General features: G+C 52.7%; 1 protein-coding gene across 16 annotated transcripts in view; it reads left to right on the forward strand.

Annotated features, from left to right (window-relative positions):
• ZMYND8 (zinc finger MYND-type containing 8) overlaps positions 1-18186 on the forward strand; it is a 114989-nt gene that overhangs the window by 74257 nt on the left and 22546 nt on the right. For 12 of the 16 annotated variants that reach the window (XM_045832830.1, XM_045832826.1, XM_045832834.1 and 9 more), the window contains 4 exons: positions 2058-2198; positions 9066-9218; positions 11985-12494; positions 16826-17197. In XM_045832830.1, coding sequence (XP_045688786.1) covers positions 2058-2198; positions 9066-9218; positions 11985-12494; positions 16826-17197 — 1176 coding nt within the window. The remainder of the gene's footprint in view (positions 1-2057; positions 2199-9065; positions 9219-11984; positions 12495-16825; positions 17198-18186) is intronic. The other 4 variants (XM_045832836.1, XM_045832838.1, XM_045832835.1 and 1 more) reach the window with 1 other exon arrangement.

The following is an 18186-nucleotide window of genomic DNA, read 5'->3' on the forward strand; positions in this document are numbered from 1 at the left end:
CCCACATCTTCAGTCCCTGCAGAGTTCTTGGGAGCAGGTAAAACATAAATGAATGCATTATTTAAAAATAAAATCAACCCAAACATCTTAATACTAAAGGTTTTATTAGAAACATTTAAGTCTTTTAAAATGTCTTGAACGTCATTTGCTCATGTTTCTCTGGGTAACAAGCCCTTTAGTTCTGCTTGCTGTCGTACTAGAGGTTATAGTCACCCAAGGTCTTAGCAGTAATAACAGCCCCCGGGCGACAGAAGGCCGGGTACCCAGCCAGGCACTCGTTAATCCATACGGCAATACTGACTTCACTCCGTATTCAGAAAAGCTTAATTCTCGAAATAATTTCCTGTGTTTATTGAGCACTTGCTAAGCACCAGTTGACCTGGGTTACCCCATCTTGTCCCGCCTCCTCCCTGCGTTTCCAGGGTTGCAGCTGCTTCAGCACCACTGACGTTGGGGGCCCAAGATGATTCCTTGTTCCGGGAGGCTGTCCTGCGCACCGTGGGATGTTAGGGGCACCCCCGGTCTCCCCCCACTAGGTGCCGGCAGCACGCTGTCTGCTGTCTGCAGCCGTGGCTCCGTGTGCCCTGGAGGGGAGAAATCACTCCCGAGTGAGGACCATGGGTTTAGGTGATTGAAGCCAGAACCCTACAGGTTAATGGGGGATAGAAAATGATACTACACCAAGAGCAAACAGTAATATCGTCCTTAATAGGTGCCAGGCGCTGTTCAGATGATTCATTGGTTTGATCGTGACAACTGGAGGAGGGTGGGTACTTTTACCCTCCCCTTGTGTTGTGTTGTCGGTATTCCTCTGTGCTGCTGCCGGGAGAGGAGATTCAGAGACAGCAGGTCACTGACCCGAGGCCGCCCAGCCAGTGCGTCAGCAGCGGAGCTGGGGTGTGCGCCCTGTCGGGCCCCCAGTCCGCGCTGGAGTCCACTTCTCTCTGCGTCTCGAGCCTTCCCCGCTCTGTTATGTGAACTACGGCGTTGGCGGGTCCTGGCCCTGGACACGCGTAGGCTACCTCCTGTATACTGAGTAGCCACGCTGGGGTACGCGTGTATCCGATTGAATGCTCACTCTGAGCACCCCTCTTTGGCAGCCCAGGGAATCGAGGCAAGCGCTTTGGACGTCCCCATGACGTCTTGGTGCCTGACGCCTTTGCCATCAGCAGCTTTTTCTTAAGGACCAGATCGCCTCAGAGTCAGTACTTCCTTTGTGTCTGAGGAGAGCTGGCTGTGTCATCGCCACCTGTCACACATTGAGTAACAGGGCCATCCCAGTGACGCCCGAGGGCAGGATCTCCAGGGGCAGGCTCTAGGAGGCCCACCCGAACCTCCCCGTTTAGTTAGATGGTTTGGCGTCTGTTCTGCCTCCCCCTACCCCGTGGATGAGGGTCAGGGAGCAGCTCGGAAGCAGGTTTAAGGTATTTATAAGAGCCTTGGGAGTGGATCTGGCCCGCCACCCTCCTGTCTGAGTTTGAAGCACAGTAGAAGGGAGATAATTTACCAACATCTTGTCGTTGCATCTGGGGTTGCATGTACTTCCTTCAGCAGGCAGAGCTTTTGAAATGGGAGTCCCAAGCCCTCCCAAGGGGTCAGGTCGGCTCCTGGCAGGTGCGGTGGCTGTGGGGGCCGGCCCCCCCCGCCCCCCGCGCCTCCCGCAAACGGACGGCTGCCATTTGTAAGCCTGGCTCTGGCCTCTGCATCTGGGCCGTGGTGGGGGCTGGTTTAATCGCTATTTATTTTGAGATTTACACCCGTGAATGGGCCAAGCTAATTTCAGTGGCAGCTTAGCCGATTTGTCTTAGAGCTTTGTGTCTGATAGAATAACCGGGGAGGCCTCTTTCCTTTGTGGCTGTAACGGTTTAACACTGGGGGGAAGCCCTTTGCTTTGAAAGCAGTGGCCAGCCCTGCCCGCTCCACCCCATCCATGCTGCTCTGCTGGCCCGTGGCAAAATCAGATACGTTTCTCTGCTTTCCCTCCCCCCACCCCCACAAGCTTGACTTGCCTATTTCCTTGGAAACCTGCCTTTTAACAAGTGCCCTACTCTTTTCAGCGTCACCGGCCTCCACGAAGACGGGACAGGCGGGGAGTTTATCTGGCAGCCCGAAGCCCTTCTCTCCTCAAGCGTCCACGCCACTCACGACGAAAACGGACAAGACATCCACCACGGGGAGCATCCTGAACCTTAACTTGGGTCAGTGGGAATGTTTGCAGGTCTCTTTCTCTGGCAGCCGTGAATAGTTTCACACGTCGTGATGTGCTCTTTCCTGTGTGGTTCTCGAACTCTGAACTCTCTGAGCAGGCTGTTGAGAAGGTACAGTGGGTGAACATGCAGAGACCGATACAAGGAACAAGTTAAGGGGTTTCCTGGGGCCCGAAGACATGCAAAGCTGTTTATGGTGGAGTAACGCAGGCCAGTGTTTACGACCTTACTTGCTCTTGACCACAGTGACCCAGTTCTCATCTTGTAAAAATATGTATTTGAAGTTTTATATATATACACTTCACATATATCAAGTATTATGAATCGGTATTTGTCTTTTCTCTGCACAGTGTATTCTGATACAGTGTTCCCTCAGTTCTCTTCAATTTTTTTTTGTAAGCACTAGTTTAGGCCAAAGTCAGCAAAAATTGGCACTGGAAATACTGATTCCCTAACTTTATGAAGTTATTGTTTTGTTGATTCCTTCCAGTGCGGTTCCCATTTTTTTTTTGAGCATCTATTTTGTGCTATGTACTGCTTCAGAAACAGGGCAGAATGTGGTCAGTGGGGGGCGCTGTTGTTAGGGAGCTTGGGTTCTAGAACCGGTTGGAGACTAATCAAGGTAGATCAACAGGAGGGCGGATACCATGAGATAAAGTGGGAAACTAGGATAAGGAGAGGGGTGGGCAGGCTGGGGGTGGGGAGGAGAGGCAGTGGGAGGGGCAGGGAAGGCCTGTTTGAGTGGAGAGCTCCAGGACAGGAAAACAAGAGCCAGGCCTGAACCAGGAGGAACATTCTAGAAGGAACAAGAACTTTACAGGCCCTAGGGTAAGGAAGGAACTGCGTTTGTTACAGGAGTGGCAAGGAGGCCCAGGCAGTGTGTCCTGGTCATGGGAGGGGGGCGGGGCGGTGAGACCATGAGGTCAGAGAGCACAGGGCCCCTGAGGACCCTGGTTTGCGCAGTGGAGGGCTGTGAACTGACTGAGCACGTCAGAGGGGCCTTTTGGCTGCTGGGTGGAGACAAGCCTCTGTCCACCCAGGCAGTTCCTCTCTTCCCCTGAGTAACACGGTGTCTGGAGACATTCGTAGTTGTCACAACTGGGGGTGGGGGGTGCTGCTGGCATGCAGCAGGCAGAAGCCAGGGATGCTGTTGAAAGCCCTAAGTAGCCCCCCCACCAGGAGTTCTTGGGTTGTCCAAGTAACCGTGTTGGCGGGTGGGCTGTGGCAGGAGGAATCGGGACCGAGAGCGCAGTTTTAGATTCCCAGTGTTGGGTGCCCTGGGGCTAGGTCAAGGCAGGAGGTATATTCTGATTTATGCACGGGGGTGGGTGGGTTAAGAGCAGAGGCTCTCACAGCGCTAGGGCCGGGGCGGGGCGGCAATGCCGGCTGCTGGCAGTGAGTGGTGCGTGTTTGCAGGCCAGGAATGCCGTCACACACCCTACCGTGCCCCCCTTGCTCACCCCCTCGAATGGCAGTAGCGCTGAGATTCGGATCCTAGTCTAAGGCGGAAAGGAAGAGTGAGGGCCCTGGGGCACTTGAGTGAGGAGGGTGGTCCGCAGACGGGGCTGAAAAGGCCCCCAGGACAGAGACGAAGCCACGCCCTGGAGGCCTGCAGCTCAGGGTTTCGGGAAGGACGCCTGAGCCGGAATGCAGAGCCTTGGGGTCAGGCAGTGCCTTCCCTCCGGCTTCCTCTGGTCCTCAGGTGCCCTTTTCAGGTGGAGAAATGAGGTCTGGAGAGAGTTGTCTGGAGAGAGTTTTCTGGTGCTCGGCATGGCAAAGCCTGACGGTGGTGGGGCTGGAGCGAGCCTGTGTCTCCGTGGAGGCCAGTGCCTGGGTCCCCCCAGGTCCCCTGTCAGTGCAGCCCCTGTGCGAATTCTCATCTCCTCGTGTCTCCCAGAGGGTGTCTGCTTTGGGCTGAACACACTCAGCAGCTGCTCCCCCATCCTGGTTGCGACAGAGGTGTGCCTCGCTGCTCTCAGAACAGTGGAGAGTGGTCAGAACAGAGCACCTCGGCTTGCTTTCTCGGCTGCTGGGAGGCGTCCTTTGTTTCCCTTGGGACCTTGGGAGTCAGGCATTCTTCCGGAGACTCGGTGCAGAGTAGGGGCCCTGGTCTCCCCGAGATTGTCTGGACTTCTTTTTAAATCCTTGCCCGAGGATACATTTGTTGATTTTACACACACACACACACACACACACACATAGAGAGAGAGAGAGAGGGTGAGAAACTGGTTGTTCCCTCTTGTGCACGTCCCCACTGTGGACTGAACCAACACCCAGGCATGTGCCCTGACTGGGGATCAAACCTGCGACCTTTTGGTGCACAGCATAATGCTCTAATCAACTGAGCCACCCTGACTAGGACTTGACTATTTTTTTTTTTTGAAACGGAATCAAGTGAGGAAGATCTCTGTGTGGCTCGATGGATATGAGCGCATCTGCCAGGGTCTCTTGTCTGAATATCGTTCCCCTGAAGGGCCCGCCATTCTGTGGCTCCTGGGAGTCCATCCATCATAGTCTGCCGACAGCTTTTGAAGAAAGAAATTTTTTTTTTAACCAAAAAGGAAGTGGTTGTATCTCTCTTTTAAAAAGTTTATTTGGCTTTTGTAAGTCATGAGTGCGCATGGTAAAAGAAATTTCTAAGTACAGAAAGGTGTTTCGTGAAAACCCACACTGGCTGCCACCTCTGATCACCTGCCTCTGTGCCACCTCCTTACAGGTGACCTCTGTCCCCCTGTTGTTAGCCTCTGTGGAGAGCTCTCCTCGATGTACGCCAGTGGTTCTCCGCCTGGGGGATGGGGTTCCCCAGGGGACATGGGGCAGTATTTTTATTGCCACAGCCGGGATGTGGGTGCTACTGCCATCTAGTGGGTGGAGGCCAGGGTTACTGTGCACAGGACGGCCCAGTCCCCCACCACCACCTCCCCCAACAAAGACCTGTCGAGCCCCAGCCGTCACAGTGCGTTGAGAAACCCCCAGAACCCACACGTATGTGTATCTGTGTTTCACTTCCTTGTTTCCTCCCCCACACCAGTGCTGGCGTGTTCTGCCGCTGGTGCCTCTTTCACTGAACGGGCTGCCTGTCTGGGCCCGCGTACAGGGATCTGCCTCTGTTTTCCGTCAGCAGCTGTGTTTGATCCATCTCAAGGCGAACTGTGACTTATTTATCTGGGCACCTTATTCACAGACTGGAGGTTGTTGCCCACTTTTTGCTGTCGAACAGCTGCGGTAAAGAGCCTTTTGCCCACGTGGGAGTATGTGTCCATCCGGTAAATTCCCGGACGTGGAGCCCCAGGTCGGAGGGCGCGGACAGTTGACATTTGGAGAGATACTGCCCCGTTACCCTCTCAAGGGGCCGTTCTGGTTGACGCGGTCTCCAGAAATGTGAGATCCTGCCTCTTTCTTCAGCGCCGGTATTTTCTTTAATCCCTGGTTTCCATTTATAGCCCGAGCTGTCTTCCTATTAGCTGAGCAGTTCACAGTGTTGGCAGTGAGTGTGGATTCTGGAGATGTTCCTGATACAGAAGGGCAGGGGTGGAAAGAGTCTCGATAAGCTACTGTGAGCTGAGTAAGACAGCAGCCCCTCCCTTCTCCCTGTGGAGGAGGAGAGGCGAGCGCGGCTGTGAGTTCCAGGAAGATAATTGCATTTGGCTAAACTGAAGGTGTGTCCCCAGGGACCTGATCCCAGCACCGCCCCCCCCAACTTTTGGTGGTCTCCTGTTAGAATAAACATTACAGTAGCTTCCTGGTTCCAGGGGCCTTATTTTGTAAAATGAGGTGCTTTACTTTCTTTTCACTCCTCTTGATTATGAGGTGTAGGTCCCTTTCTCTGAACCCTAAAGTTTGGACGAGTGGTTCCGTTCACACGGATATGCCAGGATTCAGCCAGATCACAAGGAGATTTCTTGACTCAGTGTTGGTTGAATACAGGGCTGTCAAGCACAGCTGCATTAGAATCACCCAGGGGACTTTGCAAAGGCCATGCCCAGGTTGCACCCCTGGCTGGTTAATCCAGAGTCTCTGGGGAGGATGGCTAAGGCATTAAGATTAAAATAAAATTCTAAAGCGAGTTTCTGTATGCAGCCATGTTAGCCGTCCCTGGGAGTCCTACAGTACAGGGGATGGCAGATTTTACAGCCTGCGCACCAAATCTGGCCCCCCCCCCACCTGTTTTTGTAAATAAAGTTTTATTGAAACACAGCCACACGCATTTGTTCACATAGTATTTCTTTTCGCTTTTGCACCAGATCCTGTGTGGTCCCCAGAGCCTAGTTTACTCTTTGGCCCCTTCCAGAAAAAGTCTGCTGATCCCTGGTATGGTAGTCGTGTCTTTAAATAGCTGCTATTTGGAGGCTATTAACCACACAAGAATGTTACTGAGGACGTTGATGAGCATATCACTTGGGTAGCAGACCTCTCCCCAATCCTGCTTCATGGGAAGTATTTTTGTTGAGATACTTAAGAAAAGATTTTATTCATTTTTAGAGAGGGGGGAAGGAAGAGGGTGAGAAACATTGGTGTGTGAGAGAAACATTGACTGCTGCCTCTTGCACGCCCCCTACTGGGGACCTGGCCTTCAACCCAGGTGTGTGTCCCGATTGGGAATCACACCAGCGACCTTTCAGTTCACATGCCGGCCCTCAATCCACTGAGCCACACGAGCCAGGGCGAGACACTTCTTTTCTAACTTATGCTTGAAAAGGCTGTCTTTTTTTCTCTGGAGTCTAATATGCTCCTCATTTAAAAAAAATTTATTGATTTGAGAGAGATAAAGATAGAAACATCGATTTGCTATTTCACTTATATATTCATTGGTTGCTTCTTGCATGTGCCTTGACTAGGAATCGAACCCACAACTTGGCATATGGGGACGATGCTCTGACCAGCTGAGCTCCCTGGCCCGGGCTGCTTCCTCATTTCTGAGAGCAGACATTACCAGACAGACGTCATATTCTTCCTTTTGCTGTCACATTCGGTGCTTCACTGTCGAAGCCCTTAAGTTCTCTTTGTATTGTCTTTCATCGGACCTGCTCTTGTTTCCCTGGGCCTCCTCCTACTTGCTGTTTTGTCACTGCTTCCCTCTCTGTCTTCTCTTCAGAAGGTGCTTCTCCAGGAAACAGACATTCTTCCCCCTCCAAAGTGGCCATGCGTGCACACCTGTGAGTGTCTTCCGTCCTGGTGCTGGTGGGCTCTCTGAAGAGCCTCTGGTCAGCATGCGCATGTGCATGGACACACGTGCCAGGAACACACGTGCATACCCATGCACACTTGTATACATACACCCTGATACGGTTTTTAGAGCCTTTTCTTGAATGCCAAGGATGCTGTCTCTGTTTCCTTGGACCACTCACTTCTTGAATCTTCTTGGCCATCCACCCTGAGTGTGTTTTTGGGAAAAGGCCCATCCTAATCTTATCATAGTGGAGGCCTCGTTATGGTGACAGAACCAAGTCTGAGCAATTTGTTGCTCTGGTCGCCTGTGGGTATGTTGGGTGGGGCATTTGGGAGGCCGCCTGTGGTCCCTTCACAGGAACCAGTCTGGGCGAGCAGGGCAGGGAGGAGCCCTGTTCCTGGGGGAAGGAGACAACAAAAGCCAAGGGAGAGAGTGAAGGCTTTGAGTCTGTCTCCTGGGGGCGGAGGTGGCCTTTGGGAGCAGAGTGTTGCAGGAAGTCGGGGCGTGAGCTCTCAGCTCGTGCGAACAGGCTGGAAGGTCGCTTCTCCTCTCTGTCCTTGTTTCGACGCCACGTGTTTTCTGACTGATGCTCTGGGATCAGTGCGGGTGGGACAGGTGCCCACGTTCCCTGCTAGGGGTCGGTCGGAGGGGCTGCCCGAGGTTGGTGGGCGGGGTGAGAGACGATGCTTCTGCCTGCAAGGTCTCTCATCATCGCTTCCTGGGCCTTCCCAGCCTCCTTCGTTTTGTCCCCTCTTTATATTTCCCGACCCTGGAGGAGGCAGTTGAGGAAGTGGATGAGGAGGTAGGGAAGCAATTCAAGAAATGCAAACCCATGGAATCTAGTTGAGTTGGTGCTATAAAGCACCCACGGCAGAAATTGGCAGGGGGTGTGGAGAAGGGGGTGCCCTTGGCCATCATCTGCAGTCCGAGTCCCTTGCCTGGGATTAGGGCAAGGACCTCGGCCTCCTTGTCCCTGAGCGAGAAGACACAGATTTACTATCCAGGGCTAATCTATTTACCTTCCCTCAGGTGCTGTGAGCCAGAGGGGGGAGCCAGAGCGGGGAGGGACGGCGGGCTTGCTGGGAGGAAGGTCTGCCTCTTTCCTCTCTCCCCTCCCTTTCTCACGTGAGCTCCAGAGTAGGTGGAAGAGGAATAAAGAGTGAAGTCCCCGTGGTGAAGGAGGAGCTGGGGCCCCAGTGTCTCTCCTCGGAGGGGCTCGGCGTCTCTCTTGGATACAAGCCCTCGCTGACGTGGGCCTGGAGTTCGAAGCACTCTCCGGCCAGACGTGGTGTCAGCTTATCTGCTAATACTGAGATTGAGCGTATTACTGTAACCTTTGGCTTTCGCGATTCCCTAATGATGCTGAGCTCCACAGGCAGCCATCTGGCTGGGATCATGCATGGTAAATGCCGAAGGCGACCCAGGCGATTGTTTAGCAGACTGAGTAAACCTGCCAAGTGCTTTCTTGGGGCCATTATCTCCAAGTCAGCCCATGCCATTGGGCTGATGACGTTGGGACCAATGGCAAAAATGTTTCAAATTTTTTTCCTCCCATGTTCTGAATGTGTGTGTGTGTGTGTGTGTGTGTATGTGTGTGTGTGTGTGTGAGGACACTGGGTTGCGAGAGTCGCCTCCCCCCGCCCCGCCCCGGGTGCCTGGGCTGATGAGCGCCTGACGGTGTCTTGCAGACCGCAGCAAGGCCGAGATGGACCTGAAGCAGCTGAGCGAGTCTGTCCAGCAGCAGTCCGCCCCCGTCCCTCTCATCTCCCCCAAGCGGCAGATCCGCAGCCGGTTCCAGCTCAATCTCGACAAGACGATAGAGAGTTGCAAAGCACAATTAGGTACGTCTTTGGTTTGCTTTCCTTGCCACCAGTGTCGTCATCGTCACCAGTAGGGGTGCCACCCAGGTGAAACCAGAGCTGGGTCCGGGCTGCTTTGAAGCTAGAATTGTTCAATCCATTAAAATGTATTTCCGCCCAGGGCAGCGTGTTTCGGATTTGTTAGCTAGTTGTTCAGACAGGCCCTGCGAGTCCCTCAGAGCTCCTTCTTCGCTGGGGGCAGCCTGCAGACTCGAGGTGCAGGAGGCGAGAAGCTTTAGGAGCAGAAAGGCCCTCCTGCGTCTGCCCTCTGCAAACCCTGTCGGTACCTGTCAGTGTCCTGACATCAGGATCGAGTGTGTCCCCAAGTGTCCCAACCAAAACCTCCTCCTTCAGATTGGGCCCACCCCACCTGGCAGACCCATCCTGCTTCTGTGTCTGTTGCCTCCCTTCCTCTGTCCCCGTGCTGCCTGCACTCATGCTGCCTACCTGAACTTTGTCCTGAAGGCTGAGCTCAGTGTCACCTCCTCCAGGAAGTCCCCTCTGACTGCTCTCCCCATCTGCCCACCGCCTTTGATACTGTATTGCTCAAAAGCAACAGTAGTGCATTTGTGTGGGGGCTATCCTTCCCTCCCAGGTAGCCTGGGAGCTCACTCAGGGCAGGGAGGTTGCCTTATAAAGATTTGCCTTCTCCAAGGTACTGGGTCTTGTGCACAATGTAATGCTCTGGAATATTGGTTGAATAAGTAAATAAAACCAAGGGGGCATTTATGAAGAAATAGGGGGTGATTGGGCCTCAGGGGAGAGAGCCACTCCACGGTAAGGTTTACGTGTCAGGGGCTGCTTTGGACCTGTGGGTAGGGAAGGAGCTGCAGTTTGGCGTCACCTGGGCTGTCGGAGGAGTTTGGTTGGGACACTGATTGGCGTGGATGAAGCTTTGCGGTCCATTTAAATATCCCTCTCGGGTCCTTCCATGCAGGTGGTCCAACTCCTTGATTTATTATTACTGTGAATAAGAATTTTAGTATGTCTGTTTACTGAGTGCTTCCAACGCACCCTGCACTGTGCTTGGTGAGCACTGCACAGAGGTTGTCCTGGGAGGTTGATGACTGTTATCAATTGCATTTTGCAGATGAAGAAACTGAGGCTAGAGAGGTAGGTCCCTGGTTCAGGGTTACACAGCTCATGAAAGCAGTGGAGCAGGGGTTGAATTCCTATCCTTTGGGCTCCGGTACCTAAGCTTTTCCTGTCACATGTGCGGTCACACCGTCATGCTCGTCCTCCTTATGTCTGACTGCAGTGGCAAAAGCCCGAGGATTCAGAAATTATACCAGATCTGGGTTTTTGTATATTTTGACATCTCTCTTTTTTTTTAAAGGTTTTATTTATTTACTTTTAGAGAGAGGAGAAGGGAGAGAGAAGGAGAAGGAGAGAATCATCACGGTGTGGTTGCCTCTCACACGCCCCCTACTGGGGACCTGGCCTGCAACCCAGGCATGGGTCCTGACTGGCAATCGAACCAGCGACCCTTTAGTTCACAGGCCGGCGCTCAGTCCACTGAGCCACACCAGCCAGGGCTGACATCTCCTCTTTTTGATCGAGCCCTGGTGGAGGCGGCCCAGTGATTCTGCCGGTGTCAAGCGCCCAGGGCTGTTCGTGGCTCTGCCCTTTTGCGAGTTTGTCTTCACTGTGTCCAGGTCAGGACGTCATTGCTCTGGAATGAGCACAGGACAAAGCGTTGACTGGGATTTTCTCTTTTCAGAATTTTAGGGTAGAGTATTCGTCACCTGCTGCCTGGTGACGCTCCTGGCTGGTAGCAGGAGACAAAGGCGGGTTAGAGGGAGCTGCCCGCAGAGATACACTTTGCCCGTCATCATTTGTGTGCATGTGGCACGCCTGCTGTTTTGTCTCTCTCCCCTTTTGATAGACACGTGGAAGTACGTGTCTTCCCCTTGGCTCCGCTGCCGGTGGACGAACAGCACACACGCAGCGGCCGTCCACTCTCCATCAGCGCAGAGGGCGAGAGGGGCGGGCCGCTGGGTCACCTGCAGTCAGTGCCGCCCCACCTGACGGGGCCAGTGGCCTCTCATCCCGGGCCAGCTGTGGCCTCGCAGGCCTGTTCCCCAGAGTGGCCAGGTCTGCACTCTCAGCAGACAGCCCCCCATCTTCATTTCTGGGTGAAATTTCCTGCTTTGCGAATTGGGCAACAGGTTCCAAATTCAAAATCCATAGGCAACAACAAACTACCCCGTGAGCCAAGCCGTTGCTCCCCAAGTCAGATGGGTCGGCGGGTCAGGTGCGGCTCGTGGCCTGTGAGTTCGCAGCCTCAGCTCGAGCCTTGGGCTTGTCTCTTTGCGCCCTGGACTCACCCCAGGGTTTGGGCCTTGCCCCTGTCTTGGTTGTCTCTGTGTCCTAGGACAAGTGATTGCTCTGGGCCTCTACTTTCTCCTCTGTAAAATGGATCAGCTTTAATAGTTTATCTCTGGTGTTCCCTTCCATCCCTCCCGTTTTCCATGTCCCAGTCACCAATATTGCAAAGAGCAAGCTCCAGATAAAGTCAAAACTTGGGTTGTTTGGTCCCATGCTGTCTTTGAAACCCTCTCCAAATATAAATGCCACTTGTCACCTGTCTTCCTGGAGGTCGCTGCTAACCCCACCAGGCCGGTTGTGATACAATTTGAAATTTTTTTTTTTTAATTTCCAGCGTTTGGCATGGAAAATGTTTGCGTGTTTGGTCCTGCTCTTTGTTTTGTGACAACGCCACATTCCGGGTTTTCTTTTTGAATTTAGGCATCAATGAGATCTCGGAAGACGTCTATACGGCCGTGGAGCACAGCGACTCGGAGGATTCCGAGAAGTCGGACAGCAGCGACAGTGAGTACATCAGTGACGACGAGCAGAAGTCCAAGAATGAACCAGAAGACGCAGAAGACAAAGAGGGGAGTCGGCTGGACAAGGAGCTCTCCGCTGCCAAAAAAAAGCCCAAACTGGCAAACCCGGTGGAGGTCAAAGAGGAGCTGAAAAGCCCGTCGCCACCCAGCGAGAAAGCAGACTCAGACCCAGCCAAGGAGAAGGCAAGTCCTCAGCCCGAGAAGGACTTTGTGGAGAAAGCCAAACCCTCGCCCCATCCCACGAAAGATAAACTGAAGGGAAAGGATGAGATGGATTCCCCAACAGTCCACTTGGGCCTGGACTCCGACTCGGAGAGCGAACTTGTCATAGATTTAGGAGAAGACCATTCTGGGCGGGAGGGTCGGAAAAATAAGAAGGAACCCAAAGAACCATCTCCCAAGCAGGATGGTAAGTGACTAAACCGGTTTCCGCTTTTCTTGATTTGGTTTCGAATGCTGCCTTTCATTTGTAGGAGCAAAGCTCTGTGACCCCGGAGTTTGATTGGCTCGAGGTCACTTAGCTGGTTATCTCATAGGACCAGGACTTAAACTGGGCCCCCCCACCTCTTACTGCTCAGTACCCGGCGTGGTTGATTCTTTTTTTTTTTTAAGATTTTATTTATTTATTTTTAGAGAGGGAAGGGAGGGAGATAGAGAGAGAGAGAGAGAGGAACATCAATGTGCGGTTCCTGGGGGTTATAGCCTGCAACCCAGGCATGTACCCTGGCTGGGAATTGAACCTGCGACACTTTGGTTCCCAGCCCACGCTCAATCCCGTGGTTGATTCTGAGTGCAGAAAAGTAAAAGTCTCCCAGAAAGTAGTAGTTGCTCTTGGTAATCAAGGCACGTTTAGCTCCAGCAATTTCTTTCCTAGTATGTCTGTTTATTTTCCTAAAGCGTTTGGCAACATTTAGACATTTGACAAGGCTGAAATTGTTAGAAGCCTTCGCTTTGAAGGTCTTGATAAGTTTGGCTTCCCTTTCTTCCCCTCATGCTGGCCAGGCATCTCAAAGTGCGTTTTCTTAACAGAATACGAGACCATTATCGAGAATTGGGGTTCCAGAGTAGAGGGTGCTTCTTGGGGCACTGGAAATCCAGGGGGCGTGACACAGTGCGCAGTTGAATTGATACTCCACCATGCTGGCACTCGGTCCACCTGGTTCCAGGGTTTTCCAGCACTGGCACTGCTGACACTTTGTGCCGGGTAGTTCTCTGTCCTGCGCTCCTGGATTCCAGCGGCACCTGCCCAGCTGTGGCGGTCCGAAGTGTCATCGCCCCAGCACATCGGCCCAACCCCGGAAGGAGCGCGTGAACGCTCGGAAGGGCGTCCTTCCTGTGGACAAGGTGGTCAGCATGTTTTCTGGTTGGTTCGGCGAGCGGGCAGCGAGGGGATTCCAACAGGCACAAGGAAGGTCGTGAAGAATGAGCTGAGGGCCCCGAGAGGCATTGCCTGGGGACAAAGGAGAGGTCACCGCCGTAAAACCTTACGAACTCGGCGAGGAACTTAAGGGACCGCCAGGTTTAGTTTTGGCTCTGCCTGATTTCTGACAGGAGCTGACTTCTGAGCCATACCCTTGAGTAAGATGGGGTTCTCTGCCCTCGGGGATTTCTCAGTCTGGCCGGTTCAAAGGCAAGTCAGAGATGGGCCTTGAGAATCTTTGCTCTGTGGTTACGCCAGCCTGAGCTGCTCGGGACCCTCCGCCGTGCAGGTCACCCAGACAGGCCAGGATGTCTTTGGATGGGACAGAGGGAGAGAAGGCAGTTACTTGAGTGGGACTGAAGGACAGAGAGACAACCCCACCGTCCCAGGTCCTCCCTGAGCTGCAGGGATGGCCTCTGAAAAAGGCAATCACGTGGCGGGACCTCCTCTGATGTTTCAGAGAACAATAGGAGTAGCATTTGTTCCATTTGGGGGACTACTTGGGTGCAGATGGCAGTGTTCCTATGAATGGATATATTTATACCAGTTCTTTCTTTCAGCCTTTTGATTGGTTGGTTTTATGCCCCTTTCTCTTCCAGAAAGAACTTATAACAGATTGACAAGAATACATAATCATGAGACAAAATGCAAACAAAATCAGAATAGTGAGAAGTTTGGGGAAAGTTTATATGTGGAAATACATACTATTTTAGTCTTGCTGTGAGCTTCCCAGCAGTCACAGCAAAAAGGGAAATACAGTTCCTTAAAAATGTTACATGTTCCAGAAAACAAAAAAAACATTCAGTTACTTAAATGAAGTAGAGCTCTTCCTTGCACTGCTCTCTGAGGGAAATCTCTTCAGGAGACCCTGAGTGGTGGATGAAGCTGAAGATGATTCTACAACATAATTCAGTTAGATCAGATTCCTAGCATTTGGGGCAAAACCGACTAGTCTTAAATCCATAATCCCTAATGGTGATTTGGGTCTTGAAGAATTGGCTTCATGTTGGACTCCGCAGTAGACAGAGCACCTTTTTTCAACAAAGTGTTGCTCCTTACACATTTATTAAGCGAAGGGCATTTTGGAATGTGCTGTGATGACCTCCAGCTTACCTTCAGCGAGAACTACGGCTTATGTGTAGAATGTGAATCTTCAGATAATAAAACAGCCTTTGCAGCCGGTGACCGCAGAACAGAGGCAGAGGGAGCTCGCCTAGAGACCTTTGCTATGCCCACAACACCAGCAGTTTCTGTCTTTCTCTTAAAAGGCCCTCCTTTATGTCCAAGGCAGTGACCGAACCCTGGAATGAGTAGGTTAATTGGATGGGACAGCTTCCGGTGTGCTGGCCTTCAAGAAACGCGCCCTTTGTTGGGCTCGAGGCGGTTGATCGGACCCTCTTGAATTTCTGGGACAAGTGGAATTTTCCATAGCCCTTTTTTCTTCTCCATAAAGCATCAGAGCCCCGTAGACGAGAAATTAAAATGCTTCAGTGTCTAAAGGAAACCCCCAAGGGGCACTTGGAGGACGGGTGGGATGCGTGATTGTGGCAGAGCCGTAGCCCGTGTGCAAAGCCTGCCGTTTGCTGTTACACGTCTGGACAGCAAAAAAGACCTTTTCGTGGTTGTCCTTTGTGCGGGGGGTGGGGTGGGGTAGGGGGTGGATAGAGTGTGGATTAGGCTAGTTAATCAACAATAACAACGTGTTTTTTGGTAACTTGGCAGAAGATGGGGAGGCCCTGAGTGTACTTTTGCAGGTTGGAAACCCTGCAGGTCAGCCACCCCATACGGCCTCTTAGAAGGGCTGAGTTCAAAGCCACCTGTCCCCCTGGAAGGGGCAGGGGCTCTATCCAGTGTCTGGGAACGGATGAGGGCTCCGCACCGTGGGGAGTTCCCCTTCCAGCCCTGCCCTTGAACTTGGCTGAACTCTCCTCTCCAGAGGAGCAGGAGCGCCAGCCTGATGTGATAGCCACCAGGAAAGCCCCCAGGTAGAAAAGCCAGCTTCTCTCTTCTCACTTTCCCTGGCACTCCAAACCGCACAGCTCACCGCAAGGTCTTCCTTAGAGTCATCCAGCGCGTGTCTTTTCCGGGTGCACTAACTCTGAGAAGGCTGGCGGAACCTTCATGAAAGGAGTTTGCCGTTCAGGCACATTGTCTAGGAGCGGAGGGCTGCCTTAAACCTGTGTGGTGTGTGGGGTCCTCGGGGCCTCCTCCCTGCGGGGAGGCTCCCCTCCCCGGTGGCCGGCACCCCTGCAGTGATAGACGCCACCCCATGTACAGAGGAGCCCTTCCACCGTGCTCCGTGCCGCTGGCTCTAACCTGCCTTCCGGCCGCTCCCCACTGCCTACCCTCACTTACCCGCAGTGCGGTGCTCCCTCTCCCTCAACACGTCTTGGTGGATGCTGTTCCCCCCAGATTCTCACCCCTGCCTGTTGCAATCCTACCCTCTCCCCGCACAGTCCAGCTCTTCCCAGAACATACTCCATAAAGTAGCTTATTTCAAATTTGAGGCATTCACATTTGTTATTTTGCCATTCCCAAGTCCTGCTCGTATCATTATTGACTTAATATTTTTATTGGAAGCAACCTTCTCTTTAAAAAAAAAACAAGTCCGTGTTGGACTTAAACTTGACCACCACACAATAGGTGAACCAGTGTCGTGTGCTGCACCTCACGACGAGGCAGGAGTGAGTACAGTCAAAACAAGAACAAGGTCCCCCAATCCTGGATAAATCCCATCGTGTGGGCAAGGTCCTGGTCTTGGGGCGGAGTACCCTGTAGGGTTAGGTGTCGGGGCTCCGTCTCGCTGAGACGTTGTCCTGGAGGGACTCAGACGAGGTGAAAAGGGTGCTTTTGTTTCTGAGCGGTTCAGTGTTCTTGGCTTTGGCCATTGGGAAGCCATCTGGGTCGTCCCGGTCCCTGCTTTATCTAGCCGGAGGGTTTCTCTTCGTCCCTGGGTTAATTCAGGTGGGTCTTTCTCGAAGCGCTGACCCGATTCTCACTTTGGAAAACAAGACACTTGTCAGTGATTCAGTTCATCCACTGCCGCATCTGCGAGTTGACGGACAGCTTGAGGGCAGGGGCTGGGCCTGGTTGACCCGTGTCCCCCAGGGTTCTTGACCTTGCTGACTTGGGTCTCGGATGTGAGCAGGCTCCCCTCATCGAAGGAGGGCGTGCTCCTCTGGGCGTCCTCGGGGACAGAATTTGCTGGGCCTTCCTGGCCTTCTGTTGCTTCCCCCCAGAACTTGCGGGAGTGGAGGACCCTGCAGGCAGACCTCAGTCACGTGACTTTCTGTTTGTTTTTTTCCATGCATCGGCTTCAGCGGTAGCTAAAGCTCCGCCACTGTCCACTACGGCAGGCAGCCAGTCTCCCCCCGACACGCCGGTCCTCACCCGCTCGTCCTCCCAAACTCCCACGGCTGGGGTCACGGCCACCACCAGCACCACGTCCACGGTCACGGCCCCGGCCGCCACCGCCACGGGAAGCCCAGTGAAAAAGCAGAGGCCGCTTTTACCGAAGGAGACTGCCCCGGCCGTGCAGCGGGTCGTGTGGAACGCATCAAGTAAGTTTCAAACGTCCTCCCAAAAGTGGCACATGCAGAAGATGCAGCGCCAGCAGCAGCCGCCGCAAAGCCAGCAGCAGCAGCCTCAGTCTTCCCAGGGGACGAGATATCAGACCAGACAGGCTGTGAAAGGTACCGAGCCCCTGTTCTGTTCTCCGTGGCACCCGCGCCCTTTTTGCCACATTGACAGGAGAAAAAAAAAAAAACCAAAACCATTGTTTTATTTTTTTTTCAGTTCCCGTTTGTTTCCCGGCTGTCACATGCTGCGGGCCGTACACATTCCACGTGGCATTATTTTTAAAAATTGTTTTGCAGCTCGATTTTTTCCATTTATTTACAATTATTTTTTTATTTTACAAACAATACGTGGTGTGGATTCTCCTTAGAAAGGGGGCAAGATATTTACACGAAAGTCTGCTGCCCCAATGGACTGATCTTTCATTTTATGGTTCTCCCTTTCTCAGCGGCCGCTGTTAACTGTAAAACCTTTTTTATGCATGTATGCATATATATTTACATATATATGACTCTTCATGAAAATACTACTTTTTTTTTTCCTTTTTTCTTTTTTTAAAACATAAAAATGGTACCATTTTTTTCACCCATCAGCATGTTTTGGAGATCCGTCCATGTCAGTACATAATAGCCCTACCTTATTCTTTTTGACTGCTGCGTAGTATTCCATAGTTTATTGAGAGCGCTCCCCTACTGATGGGCATGTAGGTTGCTTCCAGTTTTTTCCTGTTGTAAGCAGTGCTGCATCGCATACCTTCGTGTAAGTTTCCCGTGCATACCTGTGAACCTCTTGGCGTTGCTTTGGAAAGAGTACAGGGAGAAATCGGTAGCAGGGGCTACCTTAGTGACTAGGGATTAGCCACACCCACAGGGAAAGCCAGCCTTGGGCGCCAGTTGCTGAAGTTGTAGAATCAAAATATCCTCCAGCCGTGCAGGAGGCTCCCTCGGGAGCCGATGAAGGGGCAGAGTTCTCGCTGGACTGGGGTGCCTGTTTGCCTAGCTTCGTGAGCACCGACATAGGTCTTACTCCACGGGGACCCTGCACTGAGACCCTCGAAAGTTGGGCTCCTTGTTGGAAACTCCCGTGTCGTGAGCGCACCCTATTG

The sequence above is a fragment of the Phyllostomus hastatus genome, unplaced genomic scaffold (assembly GCF_019186645.2).
Source record: "Phyllostomus hastatus isolate PE091 unplaced genomic scaffold, TTU_PhHast_1.1 phas_contig_17, whole genome shotgun sequence".
NCBI classification, from domain to species: domain Eukaryota; kingdom Metazoa; phylum Chordata; class Mammalia; order Chiroptera; family Phyllostomidae; genus Phyllostomus; species Phyllostomus hastatus.